Source organism: Garra rufa, chromosome 25 (genome assembly GCF_049309525.1).
Source record: "Garra rufa chromosome 25, GarRuf1.0, whole genome shotgun sequence".
NCBI lineage: Eukaryota > Metazoa > Chordata > Actinopteri > Cypriniformes > Cyprinidae > Garra > Garra rufa.
In genome coordinates this window covers 21,379,543-21,394,774 of record NC_133385.1, presented here as the reverse complement: position 1 = coordinate 21,394,774, position 15,232 = coordinate 21,379,543, and the positions used below count along the sequence as shown (strand labels likewise).

General features: G+C 34.7%; 1 protein-coding gene across 1 annotated transcript in view; it reads right to left on the bottom strand.

Moving 5' to 3' along the window:
- Nucleotides 1-15,232, bottom strand: part of LOC141302135 (cadherin EGF LAG seven-pass G-type receptor 1-like) — a 71,718-nt gene that overhangs the window by 15,271 nt on the left and 41,215 nt on the right. The window contains exons 6-13 of the mRNA XM_073832324.1: nt 11,785-11,942; nt 6,976-7,139; nt 6,039-6,164; nt 4,045-4,211; nt 3,739-3,924; nt 3,416-3,529; nt 3,169-3,343; nt 560-701 (exon numbers count right to left, since the gene is read on the bottom strand). Of these exons, the coding sequence (XP_073688425.1) occupies nt 560-701; nt 3,169-3,343; nt 3,416-3,529; nt 3,739-3,924; nt 4,045-4,211; nt 6,039-6,164; nt 6,976-7,139; nt 11,785-11,942 (1,232 nt within the window). The remainder of the gene's footprint in view (nt 1-559; nt 702-3,168; nt 3,344-3,415; nt 3,530-3,738; nt 3,925-4,044; nt 4,212-6,038; nt 6,165-6,975; nt 7,140-11,784; nt 11,943-15,232) is intronic.

Sequence of the window (15,232 nt, the reverse complement as noted above, 5' to 3'; positions counted from 1 at the left end):
AACACTAGAATTAAAAGATCATCATAACAAACACTGCCAGCATCTGCTATCACAGCTTTCGCCGCTCACAAAACCTTGGCAGTTCATGAAACAGACCGTCAGACAAAAAAGCTGTTGTCAGTCAGCGTGTTTCAGCAAGTACCAAGCTTTAACAAAAAGTCTGGTGATTTTCTTAATCCTAACCAAATCTAAACATTAAAGGGGTAGTTCAACCCAATTCTTTTGTGTGTGTTGTGCAATTGTTTCCAAACCTCTATGACTGTGTTTTTTGTACTGTATATGCAATGAAAGTCAATGGGGTCCAGTGCTGATTTGAACCCCTTTTTACTGTATGCACAAAAACAGTTAAAACATTCTTAAAAATATCTTTTGTGTTCCAACGGTAGAAAAAAGTCATACAGGTTTGGAAAGACATGATGGTGAATAAATGATTAGAGAATTGTAATTTGTGGGTGAGCTGTCCCTTTATTGACGTGGATCCTTTTTTCACTCAAGGGAATGCAAAATTATTTGAATGTATATGTAAATGAATGACTCAAAGAGACAGAGACATACTCACTTGTTCTCACAGTATTGGCCATAGTAATTGTGTCCACACTGACAGCTGTAGCCACTTTTGGTGCTGGGTTTGCGGACACAGGAGGAAGTGTGTTCGCAAGGGTTCAAGAGACACGCATCCACACAATCTCTGCCAAAATAACCTGGGAAAAAGGAAAAGAGAGAAAGAGTCGTAAAACTAGACACTAATATTGTAAATCATTTACAGAGGGCTCTAAATGCTCTAAATTTATAATGTTAGAATCATTTCTATTACAATTTTGTATTTTTTCTATTTTATTAAGTAAAAAGTTTAAATTAAAAATTGAAACAATTACATCTTTTATTTACTTATTTTATTTGGAGCATGAACCTGAAATTCAAGCATTTAGAATGTTATTAAAGATTTCTGTTTCTGTTCAGATTTCTGTTATTCATCAAAGAATCCTGAAAAAAAAAAAATTATATATATATATATATATATATATATACTGTTTTGAACACTGATAGTAATAATGTTTCTTAAGCAGTATATCAGCATATTAGAATGATTTCTGAAGGATCATGTGACACTGAAGACTGAGTAATGGGGAAAGTGAGAACTGAGAAAGTGAATGTGTGTATCAGATTCATAAAACTCAAATCTTAAATGTATGGAAGCCCATTTCTGTCACTGAATAAAAAATTGAAGAAAGGTAATTGTGACATTTATCTCATAATTCTTTTTCTTGCAATTGCGAGTTTACATATAAAAAAGTCTAGATATAAACTCGCAATTCTGAGAAATAAAGTTGCAATTCTGAAATATAAGGTCAGAATTGTGAATTTATATCTCGCAATTGTGACTTTTTCTCAGAATTGGCTTTTTGACTCGATTGTTAAGTTATTAAGTCAGAATTGTGAGATATAAACTCATAATTCTGAGAGCATATCAGTTTTTTCCCCCCTCAAAATTGGACTGTATAACTCAAGTTTACATCTCACAATTCAGAGAAAAAAAAGGCAGGATTGCGTGATACAAACTCACATTTGCGAGAAAATTCGCACTTTGGACATTTTCTTTTCTAATATAAAAACTTAAAATTCGGACGTTCACATTTGCGAGAGAAAAATTCACAATTGCACATTTTTATCTCGTAATTCTGACTTTATTTCTCACAATTGTGAGTTTATGTCATGCAATTCTAAGAAAAAAGTCAGAATTCCACATTTTTATCTCACAATTCTTACTTTATTTCTTGCAATTGGGAGTTTATATCATGCAATTCTGAGAAAAAAAGTCAGAATTGTGAGTTTATATCTAAGAAAAAAGTCAGAATTGCAAGTTTCTGACTTTATTTCTTGCAATTGTGAGTTTATATCTGAGAAAAAAGTCAGAATTGTGAGTTTATATCTCGTAATTCTGACTCGTAATATCACACAGTTCTGAGAAAAAGTCAGAATTGTGGGCTATATTTGAAAAAAAAGTCGGAATTGCGAGTTTTTATCTCGTAATTCTGACTTTATTTGTCATAATTGTGAGTTCATGTCATGCAATTCTGAGAAAAATTCAGAACTGTGAGTTTATATCTCGCAATTGCGAGTTTATATCACGCAGTTCTGAGAAAAAGTCAGAATTGTGGGTTATATTTGAGAAAAAAAGTCAGAATTGCGAGTTTTTATCTCGTAATTCTGACTTTATTTCTCACAATTGTGAGTTTATGTCATGCAATTCTAAGAAAAAAGTCAGAATTCCACATTTTCATCTCACAATTCTTACTTTATTTCTTGCAATTGCGAGTTCATATCATGCAATTCTGAGAAAAAAGTAAGAACTGTGAGTTTATGTCTGAGAAATTTAGAATTGCGAGTTTTCATCTCGTAATTCTCACTTTATTTCTCACAATTGTGAGTTTATATCATGCAATTCTACGAAAAAAGTCAGAATTGTAAGTTTATATCCGAGAAAAATAGGTCAGAATTTTTATCTCGACTTTATAACTCGCAATTGCGAATTAATATCATGCAATTGTGAGAAAAAAGTCATAATTGCACATTTTTATTTCACAATTCTTACTTTATTTCCCACAATTGCGAGTTCATCATGCAACTGTGAGAAAAAAGTTAGAACTGCGAGTTTATATCTGTGAAAAGTCATAATTGCACATTTTTATTTCACAATTCTTACTTTATTTCCCACAATTGCGAGTTCATCATGCAATTGTGAGAAAAAAGTTAGAACTGCGAGTTTATATCTGTGAAAAATCAGAATTGCTCGTTTTTATCTCGAAATTTTGACTTTGGAGTTTATATCCCACAATTCTGAGAAAAAAAAGTAAGAATTGTGAGTTTACATCTTGCAATTCTGAATTTACAACTCACAATTCCAATTTTATATTTCACAATTCTGAGAAAAAAGTCAGAACTGTGTAACAGAAAAGTCACAATAACCTTTTTTTTTTTCAGAAACAGGGTTCCATATAAATCATATACAGCAAGCTTTAAAAGTCTTGTTTTATTACACTTTTATTTTTATTTTTTTCATTACAAAACATTCTATATATATTTTATTGAGTGAAAAGTCATTTTAAATGAAACGCAGTCCCAAGCTTTTGGACCCCACCATATAAATACTCTAAAAGTAGGTGTTACCTGGCTCGCAGACACACGTGTGAGATGCCCAGTTGTCCGTGCAGCGGCTGTGAGATGGACACAGGTTGGACTGACAAGCATCAGGCACGTTACATCCGTCTTTTGCACGGATTCGCGCCGCTTGCCGTATGTTGATGTTGGCAGTGTTAGTGGATGTCTCGCCAATTCGCACACCCTATGAGATACCTTTGTAAATAAGACAATAAACATCTTTATACGATGTAAATGTGTGTGTATGTGAGCATACCTGAATGCAGCCAGTAAATCCAGCCTGCACAGTGCCGTCTTTCTTAAGCAGTCCACCGATAAACAAGTTTCGCAGTTTAAGCCCAGGCAGCTCATTACCAATTTCCACTGTCCTCTAAACAACAAAACAATATAATAAATCAAATTAATATTATAAATATGAGTGTGAAATAAAAAGTTGTGTGTATTTAGAGTATATGAAAAGCTATAGTAGCTATTATAAGTCTTAGTCATTTCATTTTTGAATTTGAATTTTACATTTTTATGTATTTTCCTATTTTAGTTTAAGTTATTTTGTTTTGTGTAAATACTGAGATCATATACCTGAAACATGCCATAGTCCAAAGACACGAGAGCCATATATTTGATGTCTTTGCCGTCTTTTCCACTTTTGAGCTCGACAAGCACATGGTGCCATTCACCGTTATTCACGCATACCTGAGGAAAATCTAAGAGTGCCACACGTCTGACGCCCAGAAACACCTGGAACCGAAGGTGCCTGTTGTTCACCTGAAAACAAAATAAGAGGCTGAGAAAACTAATACAAGTCTCATTGATCTGCTTTATTGAAGCAGGTGCATCACACAAAACAAGACTGAGCGCAGTGGATTACTGAAACACAATACGCACCATAAGACTAATCTTGGAAAGCTCTCCAGCGCTGGCCTGTAGCAGAACGCCTGTGCTTTTTCGGGTGCGAAACATAAGACCCATGTACCAAGGAATGGCGATGGTGATATCCGTCTCGCTCCACGACACCAGCGCGTGGCCATCGAAATGCAGGGGAGCGGGCATAACTACAGAAAGAAGACCGTCAGACAGTTTAGATGACATCCAGACTAAACAAAGCTGTTTTATTAACTGACATCTGTTGAATAAAATAAACACCACTTGATGCTTTGACATCCCTCCTATCTTGAGGCACAAATAATCACTATTATTCGCACACAGAGGAATGTTTCCCAGTCATCCAGGAGATTTCTTAATCAGGAATGTGAAATGTTCTTCCACACGTGTCTTCAGGGCAAATATTTTAGTTTCTCTATGTGAGGGCTGAACTTATGGAAATAACAGTAGTATATCTCAGACCCAGCCCTGGGAGTGTGACAGTAATAGTGGTGATATTCATAGATGTACTGTAGTCGAGCCTTCTCTTCAGTTTCCTCAGTTTTAGACCCACAGCAGTGTCCTTTTTGGAGTCCATAATCTTAGTTTGCTCTAGTTGTATGTTAAAGGGACAGTTCTCCCAAATTCTCAAGCCATCCTAGGTGTATATGACTTTCTTTTTTCAGATGAATAGAATTGGAGTTATATTATATAGCTCTTCCATGTTTTATAATGGAAGTGAATGGGTGTTGAGATTTTGAAGTCCAATAAAGTGCATCTATCCATCATAAAAAGTGCTTCTCACATCTTCACACATCTAATAAAGGCCTTCTAAAGCGAATTGTTGCATTTGTGTAAGAAAAAATTCATATTTAAAACTATAGAGACTGGCATTCCAGTGGACCACGTAGAACGTAGGCATAGCGTAAGCTCCAGTGGGATATATTCTGGTTGTGCGAGAACCATGTTTTGTTTACAGCAAAGGAAAACCAGTCTCACCTTGGCTTATATCAAAATCCTCCAATATTTTTCTTTACAAATCCTTGTTTTGTACTTCTAATTCGTGACTGGTGTTTAGTTTCGCTCTTTCCACTGTACTTCAGTGTTCGCCGCTGCGTTCGCCTACATTCTACGTCAAACAATATGGATATTTTTCATACACAAATGCATCAATTCACTTCAGAAGGTCTTTATTAATCCCCAGTCATGTGGAGCACTTTTTATGATGGATGGATGCACTTTAAATCTCAACAGCCATTCACTTCCATTATAAAGCTTGGAAGAGCCAGGACATTTTTTAACATAACTCCAATTGTATTCATCTGAAAGAAGAAAGTCATATACAGCTAGGATTGCTTGAGGGTGGGTAAATCATGGAGTAATTTTAATTTTTGACTGAATTATCCCTTTAAAGAGTATCCTGAATGCTCTTCAGAACTTCTGCTTTTGTATTTCACTGAAGAAAGAAAGTGATTTCGGTTCGAAGAGCCATGAGGGATTTAGATGTACTTCCATTGGCAGTATTATGACTTTTATGTTCTTTTGAAGTCTCATAACATGGCATGATTCTTTCATCCAAATGATAAGGAAAAATAAATAGAAAATGTGGGTTTAACAGGGTTTCCCAGCAGGAAAAATAGGTCAAACTAAGCTCACTGAAAATGTTAAGCCAGTTGCAATCCCATTCGTGCTCTCACTGTTAAAAGATACTCTTTGTGATTATAATGCACTTATTTAAATAGGTTTACAGTGGAAAAACATTGCGACATATAACCTGTCATTTCCCGTAGATAGATAGATAGATATATAGATTGATAAATAGATAGATAGATAGATAGATCCTGTTAACTGCTAAGAATGAGTCACTGAATTTGTTTACACATTGTTATTTCATGGAGGCCAAGGGCAAATCCGGGCAAAAGACGGGAGGTGTGTCTGTGTGTTTATGTCCATTAAACAAAATCAAGTCAAAGGAAGAATGAGACAGAGGATAGAACAGAAAGAGAGTATTATCTTACCATGTTCACAGTTCTTTCCTCCGTAGCCTAATGGGCAGTTACAGGTGTGGGTGTTCCATCTATTCACACATACGCCTCCATTCTGACAAACAACCAGGCTACAGAAATCATGTTTTGCTGCACAACCTGAATAGAAAGGGAAAATGCACTTTAAATATTAGGGTTGGAGTTTGACACCTTAATGGAGAGTTACAAAAGAAAGAAAAACATTCTTTTAAAAACGGTACTTATTTAAAGCGGTCAAATGCACATTTTTATCTGTTGCTTATGTTAACTTTTTTGGGATGGTTTTGAGTTTTGAAAGTTAGAGTTTGTTAGTACTTCAGAATGCAGTGTTTAAAGAAAACAAGACAAAGATTTGATTGTCATGATACAGTTGAGGTCAAAAGTTTACATCCCCGGCTCTTAATACATGCTTTTTCCTTCTGGAGCATCAGTGAGCATTTGAACCTTTTGTAATAGTTGCTGAGCCCCTCAGTTGTCCTCAGTGTGAAAAGATAGATCTCAAAATCATACAGTCATTGTTGGAAATGGTTCAAATGTACAAAAAAGGCTGGAAAACTAATTAGTTTGTGAGACTTGAAGGATTTTTCTGAAGAACAGCAGGCAGTTTAACTGTTCAGGAGAAACAAGGGACTCATGAACTATCACTAAACAACAGCTGTGGATCATTCAGGTAACAACATTAGTATTAAGAATCAACTGGATGTAAACTTTTGAATAGGATCATTTTTATAAATTCAACTATTATTTTCTCTTGTGGACTATGTGTAAACATCCTTTATGTGAAATATCTTATTCAAGTCAGTACTAAAAAACAATAACATGCATTTTGTACAATCCCTCTTATTTTGGTAAAATAATTAACATTTTGTAGATTCTGAAAGGCGGATGTAAATTTTTTGACCCCAACTGTATGAACCCTACAGTTTCTAACCTGCTGAGGTGCCATTGTTGGAGATAAAGCTGGCCATGTCTATGGGCTTGCTGTCGATAGTCAGGTTCCTTATGCAGCCCACAAAGTCTCGGTTCTGTACGGGGAAATCCTCAGGGAGGTTTGGGACGCCACCCAGGAGCAGAGGTCCCGTAAGATCCAGTGATCTGCAAACATACACACAGAAAGATCCCTAAAGCCACAAACAGTTTCAAGCGTTCTCCATTATAATTGCTTAACACATTTAAGGTTCATGTGCGTGCAAAACTGGAATATCCAGACCTTGAGGCCCATTGGGCAGAAAACAGATGGCTATGTTGAGTGGCTTTTTTATTGTATGTGTTTTTGTCCTTTTAAAAAAGAAAGCAAAATCCCATTCTCTCACCCCTCATTCATCTCCTTTTGTGTTTTAACAAAGACAAAGAACATATTGGATTGGGGGGAAACATAAGGGCAAGATGACGACTTAGATTTTTGGGTCAACTATTCCTTCAGTATTGCTCTTGAAAATAAATAAATAACTAAACAAACAACTAAAATAACTAACTAAATTAAATTATATACTCTCAATACACACAATAATTCCTGTGATGCAAAGCTGAATTTTCATCAACCATTACTCCAGTCTTAAGTGGCACATAATCCTTCAGAAAAATTCTAAAATGCTGATTTATTATTAAAATTATTTATGTTGGCAACAGTTGTGCTGCGAGGGATTTATTTTGCAACCTGTGATACTTTTTCAGGTCTCTTTGGTGAATATAATTCTTTGCTATCACTTTTTATCGATTTAACACATCCTTGCTGAAAGAAGTATTAATTTCTTTAAAAAAAAAGAAAGAATAAAATTGTACTGACCCCAAACTTTTAAACAGTAGTGTATACGTATTGTTAGGAAAAAATCTTTTTAAATAAGTGTTGTACTTTTTAACTTTTTATTCATCAAAGAATCCAAAAAAATGTTAAGTTTCCAACATTGTTAATAAATCAGGAAGTGACTGAAGTGATGATGCTGAAAATTCAGCTTTGATCACTGAAATAAATTAGATTTTAAAGTATATTAAAATAGAAAAACGTTATTTTACATCGTAATAATATTTCACAATATTACATTTATTTCTGTATTTTTTATCAGTTAAATGCAGCCTTGAAAAATAATCATAATTAAAGTTAACTATTCAACTAAATAGATCTACCTATCTACCTATAAAAATCTATTTTAATGTGCTTTTTTAACAAACAAATTTATGTTGTTTAATAAAAGACTTAAAAAGTATCAAGGTTTTAGCATTTAGGTTAATGCCCTTCTTAGTCATTTTTCTTTTAAAATAATTTTTTTATCCAGTATTATATACTAACATCTGGCAGCAATGATCATATCCATCATATCTACTGTATCATACATAGAAAGGCAGTCAGATTATGAAACCAATCGAAGAAGGGTCTTGAAAAAAGACAGAGAGCCATTAGAAAATAAAATTTGCAGAGCTATTAAAAGGAGTGTGTTTTTTTTAAAAACATTATTTCTGCTTTATTGTAGCCAGATATCATGTGATTTTATATTTCAGCATCTGGGCTTCACATTGTAGTTGACCGCAGTGCATTTCATCTACAATTCATACCGTGATCCATAAATCCACGTAGATCTGTGGGTTTATGGGTCAGCACTTACTGCAAGCATATGGTCTGACCCCAGCAGTTGCATTTGAGAGGCTTTACAGACCATATCTCCACTTATCTCAGATGGAGCGCTCCACCATCTCATACCGCTCTGTTCTCCACACACAGAGACAATTAGCCTACAATGGCAAATCCCAGCTGCAGATAAGCCGGAGTGTGGTTCCATTGTAGAGCCCATAAAACTGGTTTGACATGAGTGCAGATTGGTGGAGATTAGGAAAAAAAGATAGAGCTGAGTGTAAGGGGAGTAGCAGAATGCTGCGTAATCTGCAGTAATGATCAGCTATTCAACACCCGACGGTAGTTAGCGTGCCTTCGTGCGCTCAAGTTCCCCTGTCCTGCCACACTCTCCCTTTCAGTGAACAATATCATGCCCTCAGGACTATAGACAGTGGAAACATGAATGAAAGTGGGAGACGGCGAAAGTGTGAGAGGAAAGAAACAAATAGTGCAACTTGTTAGACAGGGATCACAACAAACTTCTTAAGCCTACATGAAATCACAGCTGAGACTGTTTACTTTCTTAAAACTGTGTTTTGACTCTAAAAATGCTATAGTAAAAAGGTATTAATTGGTTAACAGTAAGTTCCCTTACTATACACAGGACAAAAATGTAAAGATAATTTACTCATCCCCTTGTCATCCAAGATGTTCATGTCTTTCTTTCTTTCTTTCTTCAGTTGTAAAGAAATTATGTTTTTGAGGCAAACATTTTAGGATTTCTCTCCTTATAGTGGACTTCTATGGTGCCTCCGAGTTTGAACTTCCAAAATGCAGTTTAAATGCAGCTTCAAAGTGCTCTAAATGATCCCAGTCGAGGAAGAAGGGTCTTATATAGCGAAAAGATTGGTTATTTAAAAAAAAATGTACAATTTATATACTTTTTAACCTTAAATGCTTGTCTTGTCTAGCTCTGCGTGAACTCTGTGTCAATGCTACCCTGGAAATCCAAAGGTCTCGCGAGAGCACAATTTGAATTGTCTCTGCAAGACACTCTGGCATCGAGCAATGATGCATGTTACTGCAATACGTAAGCAGTTCTGGGAACCAATCAAATCGGTGTGTCTGATGTAGGCGGGCCAGAGGCGAGCTAAGCTGATGACGACAGCGCTGCGACGTCCGGAATCATTTAGTAAACATTGAAAGAGATCTATTCTACAGATGAAAACCAGTTGTTTGAAACGGCTTTGGCTGCTACAATGAACGAGTTAGAATTGGCTTTTCATTTAAAAGAGGAACAGAAAACCGCGCTCGAATCGTTCCTTTGCCAGAAGGACGTTTTTGCTGTTTTGCCGACTGGATACGGCAAGAGTTTAATCTATCAGTTAGCTCCGCTGGTAGTTAAGCAGGAAGAGGAACAGATCCGAAGCGGGCAATGCCAGATAGCATTCAGCAATCTCGAGACTTGGCTGTTAAAAAAGAAGTGGCGATAAATGTTATCGAACAAGGTCTACCGGGACAACCTGATCGGGATTGTGGTGGATGAGGTCCATCTCATTTACAAATGGTAAGAGTCACTTGGTAAACTTACTGTAACGAAAAACTGAACTATTCAATAGTAATACAGTAGCCTAACTTGAACAGGACAATATGTCTCGCTGCTGAATGAAACGCTAGTGCTAGCGTCTATCCACATATTAGTTGATAGTTAATGAATAGTTTGATCGGACCTAATTGTTTTATGAGGTTGATTCGGCCGTCGTAATTAATAGTTATTAATCTTGTCACATTGTTTATGTTATAACATTGAAATCCACTCGTATATGTTCACCGTCGCTCTGGATACGTCACACCATGTATTGTTGTGATTGGTCGTGGCGTTATCCAATTGCGTTCAGTGAGAGTTTCAAATGCACGCTTGGTGCCGCCCCTCGAGTTAGGTCCTTTTCATTGCTCGATCCCAGACCCTTAATCTTAATAGATTAGGGTCTGCATTTTTCCAGGCTAGGTCAATGCAGTTAGGGTATATCAAAAAACTTCCATCTCATTTTCTCCTCCAACTTTAAAATCGTTCTACATTGCTGCAGAAGTACCGACCCAGTGTTTACAGAGTGAACGCGCAAGGAGGGTCAAACAAAAAAAAGTAAAACAGCGATGTAGGCCGATTTTGAAGTTGGAGATAAAATAAGATGGGAGTTTTTCGACATACCCTAACTGTCATGAACCAAAATACAAAAGTTTACACAGAGCTAGACAAGACAAGCATTTGAGGTTCGTTTTGCTAGATAAGACCCTTCTTCCTTGGCTGGGATCGTTTAGAGCCCTTTGAAGCTGCATTTAAATTGCATTTTGAATTTTTTCCCTCAAAAAAACAATTTCTTTACGACTGAAGAAAGAAAGACATGAATCTTGGATGACAAGGGGGTGAGTAAATAATCTGTAAATTTTTGTTCTGGAAGTGAACTTCTCCTTTAATGTAAGTTAACGGTTAAATACCTACCTGATCTCATGAAAACGTACCTGTGGGAACTTTTTCGCAAGACGTGAAATACGTACCAAAAAGTACATATCACTGCAGTTCCCAACAGAAATGAACACTAGAGGTGGTAAAACGGTGAGCACTTATAATTGTTTTCGTTCGCAGTTATGATTACAGCTCCATATGTTTTGCTTTCCAGACATAACAAGCTTGCTTGGTAGCTCAGGCAGCACGGAATTGGACTTAGATGTGGAATCCTTGGGTACGAATCCCGTGAAAAACATGACTCACGATGAAAGAGCTGATAGTTTAGAGATCGAAAAACAAGCTAAAACGGCATGCTTGCGATTGCATTTTTACATCATATTTACTTTTGTTTATACTATTGGGTAGGTTTAGGTGTAGTGCAGATGGTGCATTATTTTAAAGAGCATTAGAGTTATAGCACCACTCAATGGACATCAGAACTGTGACGACACATACAAAACCAGCGTCACATAAAACGTACCATATGTACGTTCATCTTTTTCAAAGAATTAAACAGAGACTCTTTAAGCGCCACTTAATGGACATTTCACATTAGCTACGTCACGAAATGTACATGGCGGTACGTATTTTGCATCTTGCAAATAAGTTCCCACAGGTGCATTTTTTGCATGAGATCAGGTTTGTCAAATACAGTGAAAACACTTACAGTATAGGAAAACACTTACTTCTTTTGGCCTGTTTGGGTGCCACGGGCTGCACAGCTGTAGTTTCCAATCTGTCCCCCAAAACGCAGAGCCATGGCCAGATCACAGTCATCGACGGCAACCACAGCAACCTTTTCCTCGGAGGGGCCGTGAGGAATGCCAAGACGCCCTATATTGGGCTTGAATAACAACAAGTAGAAATGATAAGCAGTTTTCATTCAATGATTTCGATTACAGCTAAAATGTGATTGTAACACAAACTTATTTTGTTATCTGACAGAAAAAAGAAAAGTCATATAAGTATTTTCTACTAAGTCTAGTGTAAAAATGTTATTCACAGTATCAATATTTTTACACTGAAGATGCTTTTTATAAAAAATATGAATTTTTGAGGAAAACATTCTAGGATTTTTCTCCAAATAGTGGACTTCAGTGGGGATCAGAGGGTTGAAGATCCAAATTGCAGTTTCAGTGCAACTTCAAGGGTTTCTACATGATCCAAACTGAGGAAAAAGAGTCTTATCTAGTGAAACGATCTGTAATTTTCTAAATTTTTTAAAAATGTATATACTTTTTAACCACAAATGCTCATCTTGCACTAGCTCGATCTCACACATTATGTAATCACTAATGGAAATGTGCAAAGAAAGTCAAACGTCTTTACAAAAAAGGTAAAACAACGATGTTGGAAGATAGAGCCCTTTGAAGCTGCATTGAAACTACAATTTGACCGTTGATCTTGGTTGAAATGTGAGTAAATTATCAGAAATTTTTTATTCTGGATGTGAACTAATCTTTTAAGGAAGTAGGTCCCTCACAAGGAGATCTGTTGTTTGTAAGCCCTAATGAAGATCACACTTATGTCGCCAATAAACCTTTGTCTTAAATTTTGGCTAAGTTTGTGAATCTTAACTATTTCCATTCACACCTTTGTGAGTCTTGTTTGTCTGTAATCTCTGACACACAGCATGAGATAATGGTTTGCCACTCTGTGACATTCTGTGTCTTTCTCAGCTCATCTAATTGGATTATGCCAACGAGATGCTGGCACAGAGGAGATACCAGACAAAGAGAGCTCGTCATTTCACGTAAAACCTCCCCAGAGACCCACTGTTTCCACAACACAGCCGAAATTTGTATTATCATCTGGTAACACCCTTCCCCCATGCAAGAGGTTTTTAAAAATTTTCTCAGCTCATTAAAATTGATTTTGTGGTGCGTATGATGTGCTGAGCTGCTCTTTGATGTCTGCCCTGTGGTGTTAAAAATGTCCAAGTGACAGTTTGGTGTGATGTGAACATCACTTGCTCCTGAAGACACTGTGGACACTATTCAGACTTTATGTCTACCGAGTTATTAGTGTAAAAGGAGAGCGCAAGCAGAATAACATTTCTAAAGTGTTTGTAAAATTATTACATATATAATAACAATAATATATAAAATACTAAAAATAATAATAATATTATTGTGTTTAGAGTGTATATAGATAGTGTGGCTTTCTATAAATCAAAGGAATAATTAAATAAATTGTAAGTGAATGCTAATATTTAAACATTGCACAATAATAACAACAGTAATAATAATAATAATAATAATAAGTGTTATTATTTTTATTATTATTATTACAATTAGTGCTGCTGTCAATAAAGCAAAGGGATAATTAATGTATATTAATAATAAATAAATGTTAATACTTCTATTTAACTTTACATAACAATAATCTATAATAATAATAATAATAATAAAATAACTGCAAATAAATAAATCTAAATATATAAATAAATAATTATTAATAAAAGGGATATAATACTTCTTTTCAACTTTAGATAACAATACTCTATAATAATAATAATAATAATAAAAATAATAAAATAACAGTAAATAAATAAATAAAAATTAAATAAATATTATTATTGTTGCTGATTATTATGATTATTATTAATGTTGCTCTCTATCAATCAAAGGGATAATTAAATAAATAATAAATTATTTTTAATATTTAAACTGCATAATAATAAGAATAAGAATTATATTATTATTATTATTATTATCATCATCATTATCATTAGTGCTGCTGTCAATAAAGCAATTAATTAAAATATATAAATAATAAATAAATGTTAATACTTCTGTTTAACAAAAATAATCTATAATAATAATAAATAACGGTAAATAAATAAATAAATAAAAATAAATAAATATTAGTATTATTAATATTGCTCTTTATAAATCAAAAGGATAATTAAAAAAAATAATAAATTATTTAAATATTTAAACTTTGCATAATAATAATAATAATAATAATAATAATAATAATATATATATATATATATATATATATATATATATATTCCACTTTTATTCTGCTAAAGAAGTATTTTAACATGCAATATAAGATTAATCTTCTCATTGTTTGAAACTACAAAGGTTCTGACTAATCCTTTGTCTAAAAATTCACACATTCATAAATGAGATGCCAAGTTTTAATATTCCTCTCAGTTTCTGCCAGACAGCAAAGAGATGAAGAAGGGAATGTGAGTAGACTGCTAAACTGGTCAACAAGGAAAGCTGTGAATGGGAGCATTCCTGCACTCTGACGCACGTGTCATGGAATAAATCCAACTGGTCAAGGCCTGAAGCCAACTGTTCAGTCAACAACAGTCATATAGCTTTAAAAACAGTGTGAAAACCCAGTGAAAAAAAATGGTATGAGACGCCTTTATCAGCCCAAATACCATCCAAATATCAAGTTTCTACTGCTATTAAAGTGGTTGTACGTCTCTATTACAATTTTCATCAGGTGCACGACAATCAGTAAGGAAAAAAAAGAGCAAAAAGAAAACTGATTCACAATCAGAATGCTGACAACCCTTAAGAGGTCACTGCAACTCAAACCTCTGTCACTCATAAAAAGGATCCACTTCCATCATAACACCATGATGATCCCACAATCTCTCCTGTCTCCTGAGTCCACTGATGAAAATGAACTCAATGACAAGCTCAATGCCCTCAGGAACACACATGCACACAAATCCCGACAACAGCTATTAACCTCCAACCTTGTAACTCATCAGCCTTTTTGTTTCAAAGTTCAAAACAATAGTTAATAGATTCCAGTGCCTAAATGTTTTCCCCTTTTCCAAATGTGCTATTAAGTAAAAAATAATAATAATAATAATTACAAAATCAGTGATCCGTTTCAGAAAATATACAGTTGAGGTGAAAAGTATACATACACCTTGGAGAATCGGCAAAATGTTAATTATTTAACCAAAATAAGGTAAATGCTCACTGATGTTTCAGAAGGAAACACAATGGTGGGAGGTAAAAACAATTTGAATTTTTAAACTTATTTTGTTTTCTGGGAAACATGTAAGTATCTTCTGTAGCTTTTGAAGGGCAGTACTAAATAAAAAATAAAAATTATATATATTTAAGCAAAATAAAAAAAATGTACACATCTTCATTC